We start from the raw sequence: 25,761 nt of genomic DNA, 5'->3' as shown, positions 1-25,761 counted from the left end.
TCATAAGTAAAACTGCCTTTATCAGTCTTAAGAAAATGATTTCTTCCTGTAGTTGGAGACATAACTAACAAATATATTTAGTTCTAATCAAGCAAAAAAAGCAGATTGTTTAATTCTGTTCTTTAAATACATTTTAGCCAATTTCAAAGACTTTCAACATTAATAAACAGTTTCAAGGACTGAGCTTAAAGCTTTCTTTGTCTGGTAGGCTAAATTAGTTCATTGCTGAAATCCCTGCTTTTCTTACATCTGAAATATGATGGCATATTTATTAGCTGTTAAGTCACAACAACTATACCTCTTTTTTTAGGTACAATCTGGTACTCCTATTTAGCTCTGCTCTTGGATTTAGTTTTAATTCCATCCATAATTCCAGCACACAAACTTCAGAAAGGAAGGAGAACTGTCTAAAGATGTCAGGTTGGGAACCCTTTGAGTTCTGTGGATTCAATTGTCACCACCATTGATATGCAGATCCTTACATAACTGTAGGACTATTGTGACAGCTCTGTACAATGACTTCCTGAACAAATTCTGAAAATCAACCAAAACATTCTTGAATAAAAACTGCAGATTGAAAGTGAGCTATGATAAAAATTTCTGAACAAAACTATGATTTTGCTGTGCTATAACCTCTTAGGAACAAAAAGCACTAATAAAAGGGATTATAGATTATTCTATCACTAATTTAAATGACTTCTTAGGTAATTTCCATGAGTCAGACCATTTTGAGCTAGATCTGGCAGTAGTTAAAATAGTCAAAAAAACAGAAATGGTCCTGACTTCATGAAGCATAGTTTAATGGGCTATGGGATTATCTCTCAATAGAGAGAAACTGTTAAGAACTAGGAGTAGAAAAGATCCTCTTGATTTTAATTCTTATATTAATATGTTAATCTTCTAAGAAACATCCATACATTTTTTAGGTTACACAAATTCACAATTGCTATAGAGCAAACCTCAATGTAAGTTACTATCATTCATTTTTTAAAATCTATCTATGATATTAAGGAGCAAATCTAAAAATAAGTAGTATGAGACAAAGAGCTTCACATTATTTTCTATAATTTTCCTAATTTTAATACTAAAGAGGTTTTCCTTTTTGTGCTTTCCATATCCCAGGTAACAAAAGTGTGCTTTTGTGTGAAATCACATTTTTCAATACATTCTTATTTATTTTGAAACTTCTCTCATTCAAGTAAAGTCCAAGCAGATATATAAGCAAGAACAATGATGTGCAATTATATGTGCTTCCTCTTCTGGTTTATATACCCAGAGTATTTTATATTCATTCTATACTAACTGCTCTATAACACAAGTCAGAATCTTTTCTTCTATAATGACCACAGAGTAAATATTTTGAAGACTTTGTAGGCCCTATGGTCTCTGTTGGAACTACTCAATTCTGCCTTTAAAGTGCAAAAGCTGATATGGATAATATTGTAACCTAATGGGCTTGAGTGCATTCCAATATAAGTTTACTTATAAAAATAGGCAAATTTTGGCCATATTTGGTTGACCCTTGCTCAAAAATATCAACAATCTTTTGGCCAACACTAGCTGAATAAAGATGAGCATGATTATCAAAAGCACATCTCACTAAAATCCAGGTTAAAAAATAAAATATTCTATAATCTATCTTTGAAGATAAATTTTATAATTATCTTTTAGAAGGGAAAATAAATCTATAAATTTTTTTGAAATTCCCTTTCAATTGTGCAAAAATTCTATTTATGATAGTACTGTAACTATAGTACTGTAACTATATTTTTTATGAAAATAAACAGAACCAAAACAACAGTTGTCAAAAGATCAAGCTTTCCTTGATACATCAGTCAGAAGTCTAAAGTCATTAATGTGTACACACCAATACTTTAATATTAAAAAACATTCATCCAGTATAGACATTGTGCAAGGAAAAACATACATTTGAATTCATGGAAAATAGCATGGAATTTCTCTCTCAGTTTGCTATTTAATTAGAAGTAACACATTTTCCTGTACAAAGATATACCATCTTTTCCAACTTATGCATGTGGCATTATTATTCCATATTATATCCCCATCTACTCATGCATCTAATTTAAGTTTTCCAATGTTAAATAACTCACCCAGAAGGGCACCTGGGTGGCTCAGTGGTTAAGCCTCTGCCTTCGGCTCAGGTCATGATCTCAGGGTCCTGGATAGAGCCCCGCATTGGGCTCTCTGCTCAGCAGGGAACCTGCTTCCCCCTCTCTCTCTGCCTACCTCTCTGCCTACTTGTGATCTCTCTCTCTCTGTCAAATAAATAAATAAAATCTTAAAAAAAAAAAACTTTATAAATAACTCACCCAGAAACTGGTAATTTTTTATTAAACAGAAAAAAACTTATACTTAATTTTATATATGTATGTATGTGTGTGTGTATGTATATGAGGGCCAAACACTATATTATACTGACGATACTGGCCTAGTTCATAGAAAGCCTTTTCTCCTCCATCTGAGCTTTTGCTTTTCCTTAAAGGAGCTTCTAATTTAACCAATACAAAAGTTACAATTCAACTAAGGAGTCACTAAAATCCCCTAAAATGTATATGATGTTCTAACGCTTTCCCTAAACTTCTGTAACATCTATTGGGATATTTTCTAGAGATCTCAAACTTCATGCACAATTAAACCATTCTTAGCTGAAGGATGAAAACTCTTTAGTCAATGTATTTAAAATGATCAAATTATTTATGAATTTAGACTACCATAATGGGGGAGCCTTTATCGTCCTCAATCTTTGGTGATCAAGTCTGTTGATAAAGGTCATGAATAGGTTTATTATTAAATCCAGAGAAGTCTATACTCTGAAACAGGTATTTGTAGCAGTATTCACATATTCTGTCAATTACATTGTTTTTTCCCTCTGTTTGTAACTGCTCTAGATATAAAATATACCCCTTTCAACTATCTGTAATTAAATCATCCATACTTCAAGTAATGATACCAGAGCTTAAATGTAGCATGTGATGATGATTTGGCCTACTACATCAAAAAAGCTTTCTTATTTTCATATGGTTCATAACATGCAAGATAAAAATGCGATATAAGAAGCAGAGAATTCTGCTTTAAATCTAAATTTTAGATTTAGCCTCAATTTAAAGGAAGAGAAGGAATCTTTAAGACTATGCCTTCAGTGGTAATTCGTCTTGGTTTTATGGGGACAAGTAAGTGAATCCTATGTTGGAGATTGAAATTGAAATAAAACAATCATTTTAAATGTTTATGTGGCTGTGAATAATAAACTGCAAAAAAAGTACATAATGTTTCTCTCTCCCTCTCTCTCCCCACATATATATATATATACAACCAAAATATATACATATACATATATTTCCCCCCACTCTACACACACACACACACACACACACACACACACACACACACACATTTCAAACAGGTTAGTGACACTTAAGACACCTTATGCATAAACTGAAATAAAAATGGTACTCTGAGTTGTAAAGATAAAAACACCTTTCTCAGATGGCTATATGGCATTTATTCTTTTGGCCAAGGATCAAAAATAATCATTGGATATAAAAATCCTATTCACAATAACCATAAAAACTGTAAAGTATTGAAGAATAAATTTAATAAGAATTATAGAAGGCCTATGAGAATAAATTTAACAAGAAATGTGTAAGACATGTAAAAAACTATAAAACTTTACTGATGGACATAATAGAATGTATTCAAATGGTGAGACACAGTAGGTTTTTCATTAGAAAGAAATCAGTATTGTTGAGAAGTAAATTTTCTTCCAAATTTCAAAGCAAGTACAACAAAAATATTGGTTGCATTTTTTTAACTTGCCAAAATATAAAGATTGTATGAAAGTATAACTATCTCAGTGTCAAAAAAAACCCTACTTCAGTGTTTAAGTATAAATAGAAACATAATGAGGGGAGATTTGCCTTGATATTTAAGGTTTATTTAATTTATTTAATTTTAAATAATCTTAAATATTTAATTAATTAAGAATAATTAAAACCACATGATGCCATCACAAAAAGAGAAAAAACATTAATAATGCAAATTACCAAGTAAAAACATAGACCTAAGGACATATGAGATTTCCTATATGATAAAAACAACATTTCAAATTCTAGGGCAAGAACAGATTATTTCATTAAATTTTACTGTCACAACTAGGTATCCAGCTATCTATCTATCTATCCATCCTATGGATAGTCCCATTTCAGAACTTATCTGAAAACACATTTTAAATGGAGTCAATATTTACATAAAATATTGAAATGAAAAATCACATAAGATACTGAAAGATCATTTGAACATTCCTTTCAAATCTTGGGGTAAACAAGACTTTTCAAAGTCTGAAAATGAAGACCAAAAACCACAATGTATCTTAGTAAATATGAATATAAATCTTCTGGATACTAAAATATATTATTCACAAAGTGATTCCATAAGGAGGTATGTTTATAATGTGTAAGAAAATGTTAATACCCTTAATATATAAGAAGTTCCAATAAGTCAATAAGAAAAAATGAATTCTCTAATAGGAAAAAAAGATATCAATAAATGACAGGAAAATCAATTCAGAGAAGAAATACAACCTATTAAAAAAACAGTAGAAATAGTTATTTTGAAAAAAAAAATTAATTAGTCAAGGTACCAGTGTCACCTATTAGGTTGGCAAAGGTAGAAAGAATGAACACACAGAGGGAGAGACCCAGGAATGGTCTAAGTATGTGCACATGGAACTCTCATACACTGGTGTTGTGAACCTAAATTAGCACCTAAAGGAAGCTCAGTTTTGTTATACGTAGCAGTACCTAAAATCTACAAGCTCTGGCTTCCAGTAATCTCATTTCTAAGAATTTACCAGAGGAGATACTTTTACAATGGCATCAAATATGACCACATGTGATGGTTTAATATAGTTTCATATACAATAGTTAAAAATCCCCCAAATAATCATAATGTCTATCAATAGGATTGATTTAATAAAATCAGTGAAATTCAGCAACCCATGCGTACTATGTTGTACAAAAATTTTAGATGTCATCAAAAGATGATCACAAACTATTAGGGGCAGAAACAATATAACATGATGTCTGATACTATCTGATTCTATTTTATGTACATCTCAAGAAGTCTGGAGTTTCAGTGACCATTTTGCTGGCAGTATTTATAGCTAGGTGATGACACTAATAGGCATCTTCACTTTTAATTATAATTTACTAATTTTTCTATAATGGACAGAAACAAGTAATGAAACAATTCAAGTTAAAAAGGGAAAATATTTTTTTAAAAATGGGAGAATATTAAGAAAATTGTATAACAAATTTGTCCACTTTGCAAAATGAACATAACAAACAGCTGGAAGTTACTTTATACCTTTTATTTGGTTTCCTTGATTTCCTTGATTTGCAAATACAGAAACTGAACAAGAATTCTATAGGAGGTTTTATCATCAGTGACAAATTCAGAACAAATCCAGAACTTCCTAGTCACTGCTTTTGATATAAGTACTGAGTTTTTCATAATAACTATAGAAATAATCTCTTAAAAAATGCAATAGCATATTTTAGCCCAAGGATTGCTTACTTTCAAAAGAAATCTAGAACTTAATAATTATATATATATATATATACACACACACATATATACACACACACATATATGTGTGTGTGTATAAAATTAGATATATAAAATATATGCAACTTAATTTTATTCTTAATTTTTATCAACCCCGTTGTATATTTGATAAAGTAGAAAAAAAGAAATTAGAAACATTTTAAGCCACCTGTTTTTCTCAACCTTGAAGAACACAAATGTATTCAAACTGAAGTCTTTTAGATTGACTTTGAAATACAACACAATTATTATTTCATACAAATGCTAATCATCATTTTACTAAATATTCTGAGATGCTCAGATCCTGAGATAGGTACTAACTCATTAAAATAATAAGTTAAGATATCAAAGACTGATATTTTCTTGGTTCTAAAAGTCATAAAATTTAATCAAAATCTAATTTTGTTCTTAATTCTCAAGATTACCATATCCTTTTGTCAAGTAGATTTTTGTTTCAAGCAAGAATTGAATTCATTCTCCAGTGATGAATGATGATCTTTAATATCCAAGAAGAAGGTAAATAATAATCTTCAATTTACCCACAAACTCTAATGATGCTGACATAGTGAAAATTACTAATTTAATTGATCTCTCAATGAATTAGACTGCCTACTTTTGTGTATTACGGATTTTATTCCTTATGTTCTATTTACTTCATTTTTGTAGGTTTCCCAAAAGTCATCTGGGAATCTGGAATACGGACTATTAATGATCATCCAGGGAGATTATGATAGAAGCAGGCCCATTCAGTTTTTCAACTTCTTTTTCCTTTAACTTCAGAAAAAAAAAAAAAAAACAAAACAAAACAAAATAAATGGGATAGGGAACAAATCAGGCTCAAATTCCAGTTCCAGCACATTTTCAGCTATAACATAAGGAGGGCTGTATTGTCTTGGTCCTATTGGGCTCTAACTCACAAAAATCTACTAAAACACAGTTTATCCATCTGTAAAATATGATAATACTTCTTATTTTATAGAATTCTTGAGAATTAAATGTGAAAACATTTAAAAATTAAGGTTTCTCAAGAAATGGTAGTGACTTTTAGTAGGGTCATTAATCAAAATAAATATATCCCAGTTACATGTTGAAGACATACTGCAATTTTTCAACTCCTGTTTTTTACTGACCTTTTTAAATTAAAATATTTATTAACTACCAAATGCTTAAAAGAACAGAGAATCCACATGCACTTTGATATCACTGATTTCATATCATGAAAATTCAAAAAGACGGTCCTTAATTATATATACATTCTTACATGCTACATCTTTGTTGCATACTTTACATATGTAAATATTCATTTATACTAAACAGGACACAGCAACTATGTAATAAAGGCCTTCTGCTATTTCTCAACTATATATTTTTTAAAGATTTTATTTATTTGACAGAGAGAGAGACACAGCGAGAGAGGGAACACAAGCAGGGGGAGTGGGAGAGGGAGAAGCATACTTCCCACTGAGCAGGGAGCACAATGCAGGGCTGGATCCCAGGACCTTGGGATGATGACCTGACCTGAGCCAGCAGCCACTTAAGGATTGAACGAACACCCAGGTGCTATTTCTCAACTACTGAAAACACACTACACACTCTTCAAGAAGAGGAGCACATATGTCTAGCCCTCTTTTCATCTCCTTCTCTGGATCTCTCTCTCTCTTTCTCTCTCTCTCTCTCTTTAAAGCTCAAAGACTTAAGTAGCATTTGATTTACTCAGATTTTATTCCTGCCATGATTACACTAGGCACAACAACAGCAACAACAAAATAGAAAACCCAGAGCTCCAGGATTGTTGCTCTTTTTAATTAAGAGACATTTTGTCCAAATCTGCAATTTTAAAACTAGAACACATCTATAGCATTGCCACTTGGGGACTCAAGTAACCTAAGAACGTTCCATTAAAAACAAATTTCCACCTAAGGGGTGGTGATGATGATCAGAGTCTGTTTGGTAAACTAATAAATAAAGCCATTTTAAAATGTGGCTCTCAAAGCTGATTCATTAAACAGAGAGGAAGAATTCTCTCGTCTATTAGAAAATGTGCAATTAAGATATGAAAGTGAGAGTAGATCTTTCTGTGTAACCAGAAAATAATATATTTGTCAGAAAATATTACTTCGTAGTGTTTAAAAAAAAAGCAATTGGCAAAATGCTCTTATTCAAATTTCTTATGGAAGAGAACTTGCCCTCCAACACCTAAAGTTTAAAATAAAGCATCCAAAAAATCTGAAGGAAATGAGATAAGTTGTGTTTTTCATATGCTCTGTAATTCTACAGATCTTTCACCTGTAAATTTGGCAAGTACTTAAAATATTATGACTTTCAGAGTAACAACGGTATCATTCCCTGATGAATTCAGTTAGAAAAATGGTTTGCCATACAGTCAATGTGATTCAAGTAAACACTTAAACGCATTCTTCCAACACAAAAGCCAGATGCAAATTTACACAGCCTAATAGATCACCCCACCAGTGTCAAAAGAGAGTGTTGGTTTAACAGTGCTTGAAAGAGGAATGGTTTACACAACTGATGGATGGGAGAATGCTTCAAGAGATCTTCAGTCTATTAACTCAAGCATTGATTTGGAAAAAGAAATAGAAATATGTATTTACAAAATAAGTCTTGAAGTTTCTCTGTAGGTCAAAGAAAGCAAACAGATAAAGTACTTAAATTTCATTTTTTTGGAGCACAATATATTCAACAGTGGTAAATTTACAGAATGGTGATTAGATTTTTACAACCCAATAATTGGCACCTACTCACTTGTATTTAAAACGCTTTATATCTTTGCTTGTTTTATGATATTCCTTAAAATGGCCTATAAGTCATTTCTTTAAAGATTAATGTTAAAAAATGTTTCTTGAGAAATCTACAGTTGAAGAAATATTAACACCCTTAAAAAATGGACAATTTTTAAAGATTATCTATGCAGAATTGTTTAAAAGTTAACTGTGTAACTATACTGCCTTTTGTGAAATCCAGTTAACGTATAGTCCGAAGTAGCAGAAAGATTCAATAATTATTTTAAAACAAAGGCTTTGGGGCACCTGGGTGCCTCAGTGGATTAAGCCTCTGCCTTCAGCTCAGGCCATGATCTCAGGGTCCTGGGATGGAGCCCCACATTGGGCTCTCTGCTCAGCAAGGAGCCTGCTTCCTCCTCTCTCTCTGCCTGCTCTCTGCCTACTTGTGATCTCTGTCTGTCAAATAAATAAATAAAATATTTTTGTGGAGGCCGAGAAAAATCAAGGCCATCCCACCTCAGGTTTAGCCTTAGCATAAGTACAGCCATCTTAGCTCCGGCAGCCATCTCAGACCCCTGTGCCCGCGGGCTGAACGTTCCCCCACCCTGCTTTGGTTCCAGAAACCCCCACCCTGCTTTAATAACAGGAACCCATAAATACTCCTGCCCTAACTAAGCTCGGGGCCCAAGTCCCTACTCCACTGTGTCGGGTATACTTGGGCCCAAGCTTAAGCTTATCGAATAAACCCCTGTTTGACTGCATCTGTGTCAGCTCCTTGGTGGTCTCTCAGATGGGAAAACTCTGGTACAACAATTTTTAAAAAATAAAATAAAATAAAACAAAGGCTTCATTCTGGGAGAGATAAACAGCACACTCTCTAAAACACTACTTGCCTGATGTTGATGCTTTAGAAATTAGAAGGTAGGAATAAATGGGTCTGTTTCCACAAAAAGGTCACCTTTGAATTACATATATTACAAGCCATACTATCCAATACTTCCTCTTAGCAGAATAATAATGCAGAATAAAACAGCCTTTAATTTCCATTATGATTGACTCTATTTCTATTTTCATGGAAAATGAAAAACCTAACCCAGAGAGCACGAGACAAAAATATAACTTCGTATGTATTTTATTAAATCCTCTTTAAATCTCTATTTTGAGGGACATTTGGGTGGCCCAGTGGGTTAAGCGTCCAACTCTTGGTTTTGGCTCAGGTCAAGACCTCTCAGGTGGTGGGGTGGAGCTCAGCTTCAGGCTTTCTGTGCTCAGCATGGAGTCTGCCTGAGAGTCTTTCCTCTTTCCTCTTCCTTCCTCTTTGTGCTCTCTCTCGTAAATTATTAATTAATTGAAATCTTAAAAATAAATGCCTACTTCTAGTATGTTTGGTAGTGTACATTATATATTAGTGGATAGATAAATAAAGCCAAGTAGATGGATTAAATTCTCATGAGGAATCATCATTTCTATTCAAAATAAAAAATAAAATAACTGAGCGAATCATGGCTTTTAAAAACTACCTATTTAATTTTAAAAACTTCATGGAAAAGTCTATAAACATTTTAAAAATGTTTTTGATTCGATGGTCTTGTACCAATTAGGCACTGAATTATTGATCTTTAGAGGAGCAATCTCAAGATGCTTAATCACTGAGGCCTTAGGATTAAGCATACTTCCAGATTAATAATGAGGCATCCATAAATAATTTACAGGAAGCTATTCAGTGGGATTGTCTCTATTTGAAAATGTGCAATACTAGTATTACTAGTCTCCAATTAAATAGCTACCTTTCTAACCAAAGAATAGCTAAATCATATTACCCTGAAATGTATATTAAAATATAAGTATTTCTGATTTTTTTCAGACATCTTAAAACTAAATAATTGATGGAGCTATTATTAATTTACTCATAGTATCAAATATTGTGATAGGTGTTTATCCCTCCCTCATTTCAAAACCTTTGTTTCAACTTTTGTTCTTTCTAAATATTTTCATCATCTGGTTCAATAAAACTGGTATGGTAGCTCCAAAGGACATTTCATAAAAATAAAAGCCAGAGTTAGAAAATGTTTTTCAACATCTTCATACTTCCTTTAGCATCACCTGTCTTCTACTCCTCTCTTTGTGAAAATGCTTCAGATTCTCTCATCAAGTCAGAGCACCGACTCAAGAATTTCCAGTCTCTTCTGCATAGCTGCCAAGGTCCTGTGCAATTAAGCCTCACCTTATGTGTTCATACCCTGCATATTCATACCCTACACTGCACCCTACTATTCCAATCCACTCACATTAACTGTAAAATCTGACTAGTTCTTGGTTTCTGCATTTGTAAAAGAAAGTGATAATACAATTATCTAGCTCATAGCGTTTTTGTGAACATTAAATGAGATAGCCATTTACACCCTGAATTTATATTTTTGTAATATTATTATTGCTAACATACAATAACTTTCTTCATGTTGTCTATACCCTATTACCCTTTCCCACAGAACTGTTCTTATTTTCCATCTATTCAAATCGCACTGATCTTGTTTGTTTAGTTCAACTGTCTACTTCATGACGTCTTCTTCTACAAATCCCACCCGCTCTGACCATTTAGCTCTTTATTGTTGCAAAACCCACATTATAACTAGAGGCCAGTCAGTTGTTGTAAAATTCCTTTAATTAGTGATTATATTAGCTTCCAACTTCACTATAAAATTAGTGTTCCTCAAACAGTGCCCTTCAGATAGCACCTGTGTCAGTCACATAGAAAGCTTTTAAGCATGCCGATTCCTGAACCTCATCCCAGTCCTACTGAGTCAGACTCTGGATATGGACCTAAAAATAGAATATGAATACTAGATTCAGATGATTCTACTGCATAGGGAAGTCCAAGAATCACTGTAAAAATTTGGTTCTCAAATTTTTATTTTGATTCTTCTCCCTGGAAGACACACTACTCTCTTCTCCCACCATCTGAAATATTCTTTTTTCCATCTATCCTCACCTTCCTCTCCAGGCAGTAAGATTAAGGTTTTTTGACTCTAGACTTACTTAGACCCTGTGTAAGAACCATTTCACGTCCTTTCACAATCCAGTTGAATTAACAGAGTGCTACTTAAGTTAGCACTCAATAATATTTCCTTGTAGCTTGATGTCCTGTAGTCCTTTAATTACTGCTTCAACAAATTCATCCAATCCATATCTGTTGAGCACCTATTGTCAGGCATTGTTGTAGATACTGTCAATGCATCTCTGATCTTCTACGGCTTACTTTTGTGTATCACTTTTCTAAAATATATGTAGGTTCACCTTTAAAACTCACTAATTGTTGCTATTGTGTTAGGAGAGAAGTTATTTTATCTTCAATTGCCAATTACTTCTAAGTTAAGACCTCTTGGCAAGTAAGTGGGTGGTAAGTGCCAAATTATAGAGCAAGGAAAAATGAGACTTGGCAATAAAAATGCCGATAGAATGTTAAAATGAGCACCAGCAAGAGCAATGGGCTGAAGACATTCCTATATTTTTCCGTATAAATAGGAACAGGATAATATAAACCAATTTCTCTCCTTGTTTAATAAAATGTGTATTTTGTAAATAAAATGCACAACTAGAAGCAACATATAAATCTCGTGTTTGTGGGCACCTGGGTTGCTCAGCCAGTTAAGTGTTTGCCTTCAGCTCAGGTCATGATCCTGGGGTTTTGGGATTCCATCCCACGCCAGGCTCTCTGCTCATCAGGGAGACTGCTTCTCCCTCTCCCTCTGCTGCTCCCCCCTGCTCATGCTCCTTCTCTCTCTTTCTTTGTCTCTCTCTCTCACACACACAGAAAAATAAATAAATAAGTAAATACTTAAAAAAATATATTATGTTTGTGTCTTTTAAAAACTCATAACCATCCTTCCTCTTATTCTTCTTTTAACTGTTTTAAGTGTTTTTGTCATCTGGAAAATGTAAGTTGATTTTGGAAAAACTAAGTAATATCAGAATAGAAACAGAGTAAAGAATAGCCGTGTAAACATGAGTCAAGTTGATTTAAAAATTTTTTAAATTTTCCATTTATATGCTATTTAAATCCAGTTCTCTATTTTATATCTGATTTGTTTATTATTGTTAATGGTGCATAAGTAAAAGAAAATAAGTTTATTTTCAAATAATCAATAGCTAGAATTATGACTAATAATCTATTAAATGTATTTTTAAATTGCTTTTTGAAAAAATACAGGATGAACAAAAAATAAAATGTCAGTATATTTATATGTATGTTTATAAGATCATGGAAAAATACACATCAGTTCACTTAGGTGGTAGTAGAGATCTGTATTTTTTTTTTAATGAAGCATAAGTCATTATGTATTAAGTGAAAATGTAAATTATAAAATTTTCTCTACAAAATAACTGGAATGTGTCAAATATGAATAAACAAAGAGATGAGAACTAGAAGGTAATATAGACCAATTAGAATATAGTTTTAATGAAGTAATGGGGATGTGGATAATTTTTGCTTTCGATGTTTGCTGGCATTTTAAAATTGGTTTTGTCACAATGTACCTCCAAACATAAATGTACGTAGTGATTAAGCAAAAGATTATTGAGAAAAATCTCAACCACAAATCTTCTCTTTTCTCTTTGGTTGGAGATAAAACCACAATACCATTCTTTACACCAGTGGTTCTCAACTGGGGACAATACCCTCACCCTACATGACACATTTAACAATTTCTGGAGACATTTTTGGTTTTCACAACAGCAGAAGTACTTCTGGCAGCTAGTAGGTAGAGGCGAGGATGTTGCTCAATATCTTACAAGGCACATGACAGCCCCCTAACAATAAAGAAGTTTCTGGTCCAAAGTGACAATAATGCTGAGGGTAAGAAATCTTGTTATAGAATGATCACAAAAGAAATCAGTGCCGTTCCCCAAAATTAATATACACACATGCCCCTCCCTTATAGCTAGGAAAAACACTTTGTCTGACTTCCATTCTTGAAGGAATTCCCACAACCATTTAATTATTTGAGTGGGGGTTGAGAGGAGTACATAGAAGTACCCATGATGCACTATAATATGAAACCTGAGAATCTTCCTTTTGCCTGCTGTATCTTGTAGAGTAAGCCCATAATCCTATCTTTATTTCATGTCATAGTTAAGCAAGAGCATTATTCAGGGTATCCATAAAGTAACAGCAAAAAAAAAATTTGTCCTAAAAGTCAACCAAGAAAAAAATACATTTATCAGCTGTAATATAAAGTGGCATAGATGTTTAAAAATAGGCAAGTCTTCTAGAGATACAGTCTTTATAATGAGTCTCATTGATACTATGTGGGATGGAGGAAGGAAAGATCTGGGAAAAAAAGAAAACCGCCTTTAAGAGAATTATTTGCTGGAGCAACTTATCAGAAATCAGATATCAGAAAAATGTGTTCTCAATGGAAAAAAAGTTCAATTGAAGATGAGGTCTTTATAATAAAAAAATATGGGAAAGGGTGTGGTCTTTTCACATAGTGTCCACCCACAGGCATAACCACTGAGTTTATGTTTCTTTTTTTTTTCTTTTTTTCTTTTTTCTTTTTCTTTTTAAGATTCTGTCCATTTATTTGACAGAGAGAGGGAGAGATCATAAGCAGGCAGAGCAGCAGGCAGAGAGATGGGGGAAGCGGGCTCTCTGCTCAGCGGGGCTCGATTCCAGGACCCTGAGATCACGACCTGAGCTGAAGGCAGAGCCACCCAGGCGCCCGAGTTTGTTTCTTAAACATACCAGTCAGTATTTTCTGGCATTTATTGGCCTTCATGGTTATCTGACAGATTCTTTTGGAGCAACAAGAAAATTATTAGATAAGTTAAAAACAGTACCCATTCATAATGAAAGAAATTATGAATCAAGAAATATTCTAGGTTTTTCAAGATCTTATGTAAATCTTCTTTTATTGCATGGTTTAAATTATGTACAATAGATGTAATTTAATGTATTAGTTTCTCAAGGATGGGGATCATTTCTTTTATTTAATATACCCTAAATAAAGCACCTACTTGGAATCACTTAAATAAAAATTAAGATTTTTTTTAAGGTGGATAGAGTGAGGAATATCATCTTATGAAGGATTAGTTTATCTGGCCTATCCACTGTTTCAAAAAAAAAAAAAAAAAATGAAAACAAATCCTGAAACAAAACGGTGTCTTCAAAGGATGAAAATGATTTTTTTTTTTTTTTTTTTTTTTTTTTTAACGAGGCCTTGTTACACTTAAAACTGCAGTAGAATCATATGGCTAAGATTAAGGAATGTGAAATCAGTCATTTGCTAGCTGTATGACCTTGAACAAGTCACTTAACCTCTCTGGGCCTCAGGTTCCTCCTTTGCAAGCATCTCACTGTTTTTATAGGAAGACTGGATGAGATAACGTAAATCAACAGGATAGCTACGTGAGTTAAGAACTCAATAAACATTAACTATATTTTATTATATTAGTGTTATCATGATAATGAAAAATGTTGGCTACTGTACAAAAGAAGAAGAGTGGCAGGAGGGTGGGAAGGAGAAGAAGAAAAAGGAGAGAATGTAACATGCTTGCCAAAAGTTGGGTAGGAGGGTTTCTAAGCATAATGTGTTTAGAATTAAGTATGCCATAACCTTCGCCATGCTTCATGCTTCATAGCCATCCTTCTGTGTGTCCCAGCTAACCCCACCTACACCCATTCTCCAGAGTCGTTTTAACCTCCTCTGTTCTCAACAGAGACTGTCTCCCATGTCAGAGAGAAGAGAGAGGTCTTCCATCAAGCAAGCCTCTAGCTTCCTGTCCTGCCACTCTACCTATCCCTTGCATTGTATCTGCAACCTACTCCCTTCTAAAGGAAACGTCTCCAAATTATATATCATTCTTTTTAGCTCTTTCCCTACTTCAGTTCAGATCCAAATTTTTCAAAAGTATTTTTTCCAACTACTAAAGCTCCTCTATGTTTACCAGAGGCCTCTTGTTACTACTCTAGTTGGGAGCTAAGTCTCAGAACTTATTTCAATTGATCATTGTGGCATGTGATACTGCTAACCACTTTCTTCTTTTGTTAAGATTGATTTATTTATCTGAGAGAGACAAAGACAGGCTGAGAACATGGGTGGGGGAGGGGCAGAAGGAGAAGAGAGAGAATCTCAAGCAAAGTCCCTGCCAAATAAGCAAACAAGGAGTCTGAGGCAGCCTTATCCCACAACCCTGAGATCATGACCTGAGCCAAAACCAAGAGTCAGAGGCTTAACCAACTGAGCCACCCAGGTGTCCCACTTTCTTCTTTTTGAACCTCTCTTGCACCTGAGTTTCCCAAACACTCTTACCTGCAGGTTCTCTTCCTAACTCTCTGATTACTGCTTAGATACTTATTAATCTTTGTGGACTCCTTTTCAGTATTCCTCCATTTAAATTACAGTTCTCGCCAGATCTCCATTTGTCACTGTCTTGTCACTTTCCCTATTTAATTGTACCCATTCATACTATTATAAATACTACTTATAAACTGACAATGTCCAAGTTCATTTCTCTAGTCATGACTTCTTACGTGGCTCTAGACCCTGTATTTTCCAATCTCCCATGGGAGATTTCACATCTGTAGAAAAGTCAACATATCCCAAGCTGAGCTCGCTGTCTGTCCATATGCCTAATTCCCCACCCCATCTCCAACTTGGCTGCTCTTTCCGTGTCCTCTGTACCAATAAATAGTGCCATCAGAAATTGGGATTCACCAAGTCCTTTTCTTCTACCTTGTAAATGCCCCTGTTTTTTAATCTTTTCTTTTATATCCCTGCCTCAATTCATCAGTTCTTCCCGGATTTTTGCAATGAGCTTTCATCTTCTCTCCCAACTTTACATTTTGCTTAACTGTATTTCAGAAGAATCTTCCTGAAGTGTGAATCTGTTCATGCAATTCTCCTATTCACATCCTTTCATGGGTCCCTGCAGTCCTCACAGCAAAATTTAAACTCTTCAGCAAGCTGCATAAATGGCTTTATAGGCTGATCACTGCCTATGATCTCCATACCAGCTCTTCTCACCTCCTCACTTTCACTCCCAACTCCAGCCATTTAAAGCTACTTGCAAATCCCTAACCCCATTTATCTCTCCTGTGCTTTTTTTTTTTTTTTTTTTCCCTTCTTCTTCTATGTGCCATTATTTTTGCTTGGGACATCTATCCACAGCCCTCTAATCCCATCCTCACCTAGTAATTTCTATGTAATATCTGATTCTGCATTCCAATATACCCTGTGTATTTCATCCTTCAAAGCACTTATAATCCTGCACTGTGGTTCTTTCTACATTGTTTAAACAGTGAATGCCTTGAGTTTGAGGCCTATGAGTCTATGTTCTGTTTCTCCACATATATGGTATGGTGTTCTAGTGAATAATAAAAAATTGCTGTTATGAAAACAAATAGTTCACCCAATATCTGTGGCATTCACCAGGAGTCAAACATCCAGCCAACCATTGTGTACAGAGCAAGATCTATACACTGTAATTCTGTGTATAGATACACAGGGGAGATACACTGTAATTCTGTCTATATGCAGTTTATAAACATGAATCAGGAAGCTAGAATGAATATGTAGCATATATAGCAATTTGAAATGGCAAATATCAAACAAATGGTGAAACCAACAAGTGACAAAGGAACACATGGGAGATACAGACCACTAGGTACTCAGTTGACTACTCATAAAAAAAAAGTTTTAGAAAAAAGATAGATATAAGTACAGTAAGAGTCTGCAGAAGAATTAAGAATAGTGAACACCTAGATGCTAAGTCTCATGAGGTCAGAGGACAAATCGATCTTGTTCACTGATCTGTTTCTAAGGCCTAACATGGTTGGATCATAGTAGCTGCTAACTAAGCATTTGTGTTGAATTGAATTTTAAACTGTGCATCTGGTGATGCAAGAAAACATCTGTTTAAAAAAAAAAAAAGGCAGCACTTTTTCTCTTTCGCCATTCCATAAAAAGGTAATTTGTGTGTGTGTTTACTAGAACTATTTCCTCAAAAGTGAAATATTGCTTCACTCTTTGGTTGGCAAATGTGTTGTTTCAAGATGGAGAAGTATCTGCTTTAAATGAAGAGAAAGCTATTTCGGTCCTTAATTCTCAGAGCCAATTTTGGATCTTAAAATGCACTTTTCATCAAAGAGTCTTAACAAAAAGATTCCTGCCAATGTAACCCAGACATCTAAAAATATTTCATTCTAAAGCCAAGCTTTCTGCTCAGGAGCATTCTAATTGAAATCGCATTCTTCCAAAGACCTATCATTGGGCCAATAGTCACCTGAGTAAGCTATCATCCTCACCTTCATGAGTAGGAACTCACAATTGCATGATATTTAGGAATTCTGCATTTTCCTTACATTTATGCTGGATTTCCAAGTTTTCCAGGAACTTCTTTGTACTCAACAGAGCTATTACACTAAACCAAACCAGCAACACATATAACTGTGGGTAGGAAGTCAATTTAACATGTCCCCCCTAATTTCAAACATAAAGAAAACTGAGACCTGGTAATATAAATTATTGACCCAAGTACATTAAACGCACAGTTAGAGTAGACAGAGTTTCTTGATTGATAGCCTGTTATTCCGTCTTCCACATAAGTTATGTTCATAGAACATCAATACCTTCACATATGTTGTTTTATTAATTCTAATTGTCACTAAGTAAAATGGGACTATTCCTCCCCTCCAACAGGTGAGGAAATTGAGCTTCATCTGTCTTTGAATTCCCTCAGGATGACTGAGCAGCAGAAGCAGAACGAGAATTCAAAACTCCTGACTTGGTTCAGATATTATTATTATTGTGATTTACTAGGAGCATCAAATTGACATGGGTCTTTTCCTTCAGTACAAATGAGTCTTTGACAATCTATATGACCCAGTGTCTACTATCCCTCAAATATACTATTTGCTATAGTAAAAGGAAGTTACAATTACTAGAGGTTGCATGTCACAAAACATAACATGCATGTTAATTAATTTTGAGGTTTCATTTAAATAATCAGTCATTCTTTCAGAACTAAAAATGATCAAAAAGATACTAATACTTTAAAACCTGTATACAGAGGACAATATGCCATGAACATCTTCTTCTTCTTCTTCTTTTTTTTTTTTTTTTACACACCAGTGATGAAATTTCCCATCTGTTGCTTCAAATCAAATAAGCATATCTAAAAATAAAATATCCTGCAAAATTTTTCTTTGAAGGATTAATTTAAATGTGTTAATTTTTCAACAAGTAAAAATACGTCTGGACAAGTCTACATGTGTTAGCAGTAGGCTAAGAAAGGAATCTGGTATGGGATTTTTGACACTTGGTTCTAATCATTAATGCTGCAGTACTGGCCTATTTACAACCTGACATTTGTTTTTGCACTTTCAACATCCCATGATTTTTCAGCAACAGTAAATAGCTTTAAGAGATGACACCTTGCCTTAGCTGGTGTCTATATTTTGACTAGCAGGTCTTGGCATTGTGTCCAGTTCAGATGCCTTTCCAAAATGCTGCATGCAGGTAAAAGGTGAACAAAACTTAAGAAAAAAAAAAAAAAGCTACTCTAAACATTTGGGTGATATAACACATCTAAGTTAAACATTTGGGTGATATAACACATTTAAGTTCCTAGTTGACCTATCACAGCAACTTCTAATCTTCTCATTATTTGGACTCTGTTTGGACTCTGTTTCCTAATTTTTCCATAGAATACCATTTTGTGATGTTGTTATGTAAAAAAAAAAAAACAAACCATAAATCAAAAGGAGTCTAATTTGTCTATATGTAGGACACAGAACAATACCTGATTTCTAATCACTCTGTTTCTAGCAACACAATTTAGATTAAAATGTTTGGGACTTGGGAGGTACTCATTTTAGGACATTTTTTTACTTTACTCTTTTTTTTTTTTTTTGCTTCACTCTCGTTGGCAAATGGTAATGGTTATGGTAAAACTCCAAATTTAAACCAATGGAAGACCTCCATAATCCCACAAAAGTGAATATTTGTATATCTGAGAGATTAGTTTCCCAAGGATGACATATTCTCCAGACAACAGGGGATTTTCATAACGTGTGGGAAATCTGTAGTTCTGAATCACCCAATACTGTCTCAGTCTGTGTTTGTATCTTATATATCAAAAACCTTACCAATAAGTAGAATATAAGAAGACAAACATGACATTAAAACATGGCTGAAACTGTTGAATATTCCCTGGAGTAGTCGTGAGTTGTTTTATAACCTTGTGATACCTCAGGATTATCAACTGTCTTTGGAGAGTGTATAGGGATAAGGCTGGTGATTTGACTTGCTCTCTATTTGAATTCTGAGATATGAAAATTTGCATAATGTTGAGAGCCTATCCACTACCTAGCACTTTGGCTCTCTTGAGCTAATTAGTAAGTGTCTTAACTTTCAAGTCCTGATGGCTGGCTTAGAATTGTTTTTGCAGAAAACTTTACACACGACATCCTCTTATTTAAATAGTTCATTTCATTTCTAGGAAGAACCATGCCACAACACGATCTTCTGAAATGTTCTGTGTACGTTCAGGATTGAAAGTAACACTCGCATCTTACATTCAGGTGTGGCCTTTCTAGAGAGACTTTTCCAAAGGATAAAACTTCAAAGACACAGAGTAGAAAAGTCACTGGAAAGACAAGTAGCAGCCCAAGTAATCTGGGGTATCTGGGACACTTGTCATTGTTTTGTATGTCTGTAGTGACCCAATGTAGGCAGCAGGGGGCGCTCCTGCATGAAGCAAACCCCCCACAAGTGTCCCTGGTTGGGAACACCGAGGCTTTTTATCTTAGCATTTGCCCCAAGTCCAACAAGGTAGCCAATAAAAAGTGCAGTTGCCCATAAAATGTACGACCTTAGGACATACAGTGAAAAACCTTGAAGAAGTGACTAGCTAGGGCACATGGGTCTGAGCTTGCTTTTAGAAAACAGGGTGACCAATTTTTGTAATTTATTTTGGTGGGCAGCAGACTTTAAAAGAGCTGGTAAACAATTGTAGGAGGAGGAGATTGCCATCAGCTGTAAAGAAACCATCTCTGAAAGCAACAAGTGGACATCAGTATCCCAGGGTCATTTAGTCAGCCTCTTTGTGACCGTTTAGTTTATAGTTATATTCCCTGTGAAATATCAAATCAAAACCCTTCCCTCTTTTCCTGACCCCACCCCAAACTCAGAAAATCCTCGATGAATCTCGTTTCCCACTAAACCTTAAGAAATGTGGCTTCTGCAAGGGATCTTCTGCATGTGGCTGTGTTTTGTACGTGAATTATGATGCATTTTACTTGCTCTGTAACAATTCCCAGGTATCCAAACCAGGTAGGAAAAATCCTTAGGGACCAAAAAACAATGGCTTTGAAACCTCAAACACAGTGGGCTTCAAAGCAAAATCCCCAGCCCTCAGCCCCACTTCATACATATACTCATGCATACACCATCCCCACCAACCGGCTCCTTTCCACTTCCTGTCCCCAAATAAAAGTCTGCGGAGATAAAACCATGAACCTCAGTACTCACCATATTAACTTCGGAAACCATATCAATGCTGGCGATGTCAATGTTCATTCCCACAGCCACAGGGGGACCTGTGAACCAAGATAGCCAGCCACGTGATTTCTGAGAACTTCATTCATTCTCAGCAAGAGCTTTCCCTGGGCATGGGGTATTCTGCCCCAAATGCCTCCCCCACTGCTCACCCTTATATTCTTCACTTCTCTGTTCCTTTTTAAAAGGAGTGCCAGGCACTCCTCTAGGAAATGCTCTATGGAACGTGTACACACGTGCCCTCCTGTAAGAGGGATTCCAATTCTATCTACATATGTAGATGTCTCAGTATGAGAAAACACAACTCACAGAAGTCAGAGGAACCAGTCTAGCCTGAGGGAATTTTTATATATTGCACTAAAACCCCCTCCTCCTCATTCTTTCCCGCCCCCCTTCCGTGCGCAGGTTTTAACTCTTTGAGTTTCGGAAGAATCTAAAGCAAAATTAAATGGGCATATCAGTGTATCTAAGGCTGCAGCAAGAGGTACCTAGCCCTTCTCCACTTACCCTCCCTGCCTTTTAGCCCTCCTCAACCCCTTCCCTCCCCATCCCCCCCACCCCCGCCCCACACAGTGGTGCTTCCAGGTCTGGATAATATCCAGATACCAGCCACTTTAAACCATTGCCAGAACTCTTCCAAAGTAGGCGGGCACAGGGGATTAATGTCACTTTTCAACCAATTGCCTGCACATTTTGTTCTCAAAAATGTTCACGATGGCCTCCAGTAAGCCAGGTTCTCTGGGCACACAATTAGCTAAACTTAAAAGGTTTGTATCTCAATGAAGCAAAGACAGTGAAGCAAAAGATTTCAGCAGTGAAGCTTAAGAACAGCAGTCACCTATACACTCTAAGAGGGTCTCACTGAAAGACCATCTAAGTGCTGGATAGCAACAAATCGGCTTAAGTTTGGATCACTTTCTCGATATGGTAACGGAGAGACACATTTCGCTATACCACATGCGGCCAACAATGAGGGAGAGGGAAGACACAGCGCGCACAAAGCTCACAAGACAGCTTAGGCTATAGCTGGGCTGTTTCTTATTTCCAAGGCAACCCCATTACCTCCAAAATCTGGTCTCAGACGAATGTCATAGCCTTTCAGGAGTCTATCCACTGTCTCTTTAACCAGCGACATATTACTAGGGTCATTGACACTAAGGAAAGAAAAGACAATAAACAGGCATCAATAAGGCAGCAGGCACATCGTCTTCAGCATTTATCTGATCCTCACTACAGATCCCTGCTCACAGAGGTATGCAGACAGAGCCCTTCAAAGTGAAATGAAAAGGAGAAATGCTGGGCACACTTACCTCTGCGCACAGACAGCGGCGATTATTAAGGGGAATGACCAAATCCCAAAGTAGCCCTTTTTCCGGACTCTCCACATCCCTTTAGTTTTTGATGGGATTGAGGGTTTCACTGAAGAGAGGAGATCCAACTTAGTCTGCCCAGTGCAGTAATTCTAATGTGAGGCGCATGCGCACGGTGTACCAAAACATCAAAGGGGCAGCGGCGGCTGCCTGGGACCGAGCAGATTTTCTTGCTAAGGGGAAAAAAAAAAAAAAAATTAAAGGGGAAAAAGGAAAAACATACATATATATATATAACATATACATATTTGAATAATATAAGAAAGTCACCCCAAGGAGGACCCAGAGTAAAATCTTTGTTTTCCTTTCGTTAAGACAAAACAACTAGAGCCTCTGGTAAGTTTTGGTAGTTCCTGGAGGCAGTTTTGTACCTCACGGGTTTTTGGGGCGTGTTTGTGTGTTTCCTCTTAAATATGCAAAACCAGACAGGGAATTTAAAAGACAGCAGGTGTGGACTGCTAGTGGAAATGGGTTGCCTGGGAGCCCACTTCTGGTATCAGCAAGCCTAAGAGGAGAGTAGTTTGAACTTTATTTCCTGGCGAATAGCATCCCCTGCGTGGGGCGAGATTTGTGCTGGAGATGGGGGTTGTGCGGTGAGGATGGGGGGGGGGGGGGAGGGACGGTGGGTGCAGCAGTCCAAGGGGGAGGGAAGAAAGAAACCAATGGGAGAAGTGCTGAGCAATCCGTCGGATTTGGGGCGGGGGGGGGGCGGGTAGGGGAGTAGAGAATAAGAAAGAAACGGAAAAATAGAAAAAGAAGAAGAAAGGAAGAATAAAATGATGTCTGGTCTCTTCTAGGAGTCAAGGAGCAAGCTTTTCTTCACTACTCACGAGCGGTTTCTTTCTCCTCCTCCTCACCCTTTGCCCCCTATTCCCAGAGAAGAAAACCTCGGGGTCCCGGTTTCTTGCCGTGTGACGTGCCTGACCCGCTAGTCCGGATTATTTATAGAAGGAGGTGGGGTGGGGGGGAGGCGAGGGTTGCAGAAAGGCAAAGCTGTCTCTCCAGGTTTCGGTCTGATTCTGCATTGGGAAATTATTAGTGGGGAGGGTGGGGTTTGGATGAGGGGGTGATGGGACTTGTGAGCGTGGGGAACGCGGATGGCTAGAGCCAGACCCTGGGTGCCGAGGGCGAGAGGGCTGGAGCGGCGAAACGGTGCTGCAAGGGCAGGTGGCCCTGGGGGGGCACCCCGGGCGGACCCCCCCCCACGCCCCCTCCTAGCACGCGCACAGGCGCGCGCACGTGCAGGCACTCTCCCAACCCGCCTCCCGCGCCTACTTACCTCCCGGGCCTGCGCTGGCCGCCCACTCCTGCCGCGGGCGGAGCCGGTGCCCCCCGGAGCTCTGTCCCAGCCGGAGAGGGCGAGTGGCGGCTAAGGGACACCTGGCTGTTCTGGGGCTGAGTGTGGCTCGGGATGGCAAAAATCAGAGCGGTCCCTAGAAGGCAGCAAAATGAGGAAGGGGCCTAGGGACGCCTGGGGGCCCGGCGTTCTCCCTCTCTCTCCGCTCCACCTCGCCCTCGCTCGCCTCGCCAGTGCCGGGAGACACTCTGAGACCCCGATGCTGCCTCTTCCCTGCCGCCCGAGCCTTTGCCCGGCTCCCCAATGCCACCGGAACCCGGAGGAGGCAGCGAGTGAGCTCGGCGGTTGGAGAGGGAGCGAGATACTCAATTCACGGCCGAAATGTTTCCTCAGCTCGAGGGAAAGAGACGTGCCGCGGGGGCCAGCAGCGGCTACAAGGCTGGGGGTTCTGGGTGTGTGAGGGAGCCCGAGGCCAGGACGCCTCCCTCTCCCGGTACTCCCGAGTTATCTTGGAACGAGGGAGGAGGGAGGAGGGGATGTAGGGCAGGTGATGCCGCTGCCCCTTCCCCCACTCCTCGGTGAGGAACGGGAAAAGCCAGAGCCCAAACCTACGTTCAGGACCCAGAGCAGTTTTCGCTTCTAACTCCTATTGCTGATCATTGCTACCCATTAACTGAGCGCCTACTACTTGCCAGGAGTGCTTGATTAATTCTTACAACTGTCCCAGGATTTAGCCATCACCTCAGTTCCCTCATATAGATTTAGAAGCTGGTGCGCTGAAGCGAAGCGACTTGGCCAAGGTCACCTAGTAGGCTAGAGGTGGAACCCGAATTGAACTCCAAAGCCAGTGTCCCTAACCTAGACTAGACAGCCTTCTTGGCCCCTAAGTCCGAGACCATGCCGGCTGCTGGCTCTCGGCTGCCGCAGAGCTCCCGGGGCCCGCGGACCCGTCGGCGGCTCCGGGAGGAGCGGGAGCGCCAGGTTCCAGGCTTGCCTGGCCCAAATCTGAACCGAGGGGAGGCTCCCGCCGCCAGTACCCGCCTTAGTGGGCCGGCGGCGCTCCGAAGGCTGACAGTCCCCGCAGCACCCGGGACTCCTCGGGGTCCTGGTCCCAGCCAAGCTCCTGACCCATTTACCCCTTGATCGCCTCCCTCCCTGGCCCGCACCCCGCCTAGGTCAGAGGGTCTTCCTGGGGCGGCTCTGGGGAATGACTCCTAGGCGAGGGTGGAGGCAGGAGGGCTTCGAGGCGGGAATCCGACAGCTCTCCTGTGAGGGAACGCGAGCAGAGAGAGCTCTGTGCCTTCACTAAGGGAGTTTCTGAATGTGAGACAGGTAAAAACAACGCCATAAACCTTGCGGTTCTACAGCCTGGCGTTCTGCGGGGCTCCAGGCTCAAGGAATCCGCTGAGGGGCAGACTGGGAGACTGAAGGAGAGAGAGGAGAGATGAAATCCTTAACTCTCCCATCTGTAATTATTTCGGGTGAGAGTTTCAAGGACAAAATATAGATCCATGGCAGAGAAAAATCGCCAGTTTTCCTCTTTTTACACTTATATACAGTGGGAATCTTTTACACAAGCTAATATATTCAAGAGAAAACAAAGTTTAGTCTACCAGCATTATATCCAGAGGAGTCCTAAATCAGTTTGAACCCCAGGCAATTAACTGGTGAAAACCTAGGAAACTTGTCCTTTTCTGGAAAGCACTCCAAAACAGGGTTTTCCTTCTGACCATTAGTTATCCATGTTTCACTTTCTGCACATCCAGCCTCCCTTCAGTTTGGGTTGAAAGAAGAATATTTAGTTAACAGAACAATACCAAAAATATTGTCATCCACTGGTAATAAAAATAGCCCAGTGAACAATTAAACAAGTACTTCTGGAAGACTTGTCTTATACAGAAAAATAAGGGAGACGAGGGCAAAGAGTTAAAATCAAAGTAACCGCATCTCAGCAAGTAAAACAATAGCACAATGCAAACTGTGAGTTTCAAAGGAACTGGAGGCAGAACTTCATTTGGGTTCAAATCCCAGTTTGAATACTTAGTATCTTTGTAACTTCCATAGGTCAGTATAACTGTCTAAGCCACATTTCATTCTTCTGTAAAAATGGGAATGATAATTGTACCTTCTTCATTTGATTATAGAATGATGTAAATATATTTGTAGCATTTAGC

General features: G+C 37.6%; 1 protein-coding gene across 8 annotated transcripts in view; it reads right to left on the bottom strand.

The window, feature by feature from the left end:
• The window catches only part of GABRB2 (gamma-aminobutyric acid type A receptor subunit beta2), a 239,180-nt gene extending 214,286 nt beyond the window's left edge, over positions 1-24,894 (bottom strand). The window contains exons 1-5 of one of the 8 annotated variants that reach the window (XM_032337114.1): positions 24,724-24,894; positions 23,570-23,723; positions 22,231-22,463; positions 21,983-22,074; positions 20,894-20,961 (exon numbers count right to left, since the gene is read on the bottom strand). In XM_032337114.1, coding sequence (XP_032193005.1) covers positions 20,894-20,961; positions 21,983-22,074; positions 22,231-22,307 — 237 coding nt within the window. In that variant the 5' untranslated portion in view covers positions 22,308-22,463; positions 23,570-23,723; positions 24,724-24,894. Of the gene's footprint in view, positions 1-20,893; positions 20,962-21,982; positions 22,075-22,230; positions 22,464-22,560; positions 22,620-22,661; positions 22,677-23,120; positions 23,235-23,569; positions 24,128-24,723 lie in introns of those variants that run through there. The other 7 variants (XM_032337115.1, XM_032337120.1, XM_032337113.1 and 4 more) reach the window with 7 other exon arrangements.
• Between the last annotated feature and the right edge of the window lie 867 nt (positions 24,895-25,761).

The sequence above is a fragment of the Mustela erminea genome, chromosome 3 (assembly GCF_009829155.1).
Source record: "Mustela erminea isolate mMusErm1 chromosome 3, mMusErm1.Pri, whole genome shotgun sequence".
Classification (NCBI taxonomy): domain Eukaryota; kingdom Metazoa; phylum Chordata; class Mammalia; order Carnivora; family Mustelidae; genus Mustela; species Mustela erminea.
Note: the sequence above shows the minus strand (reverse complement) of the source record. Positions and strands in the feature narration are given on the sequence as shown.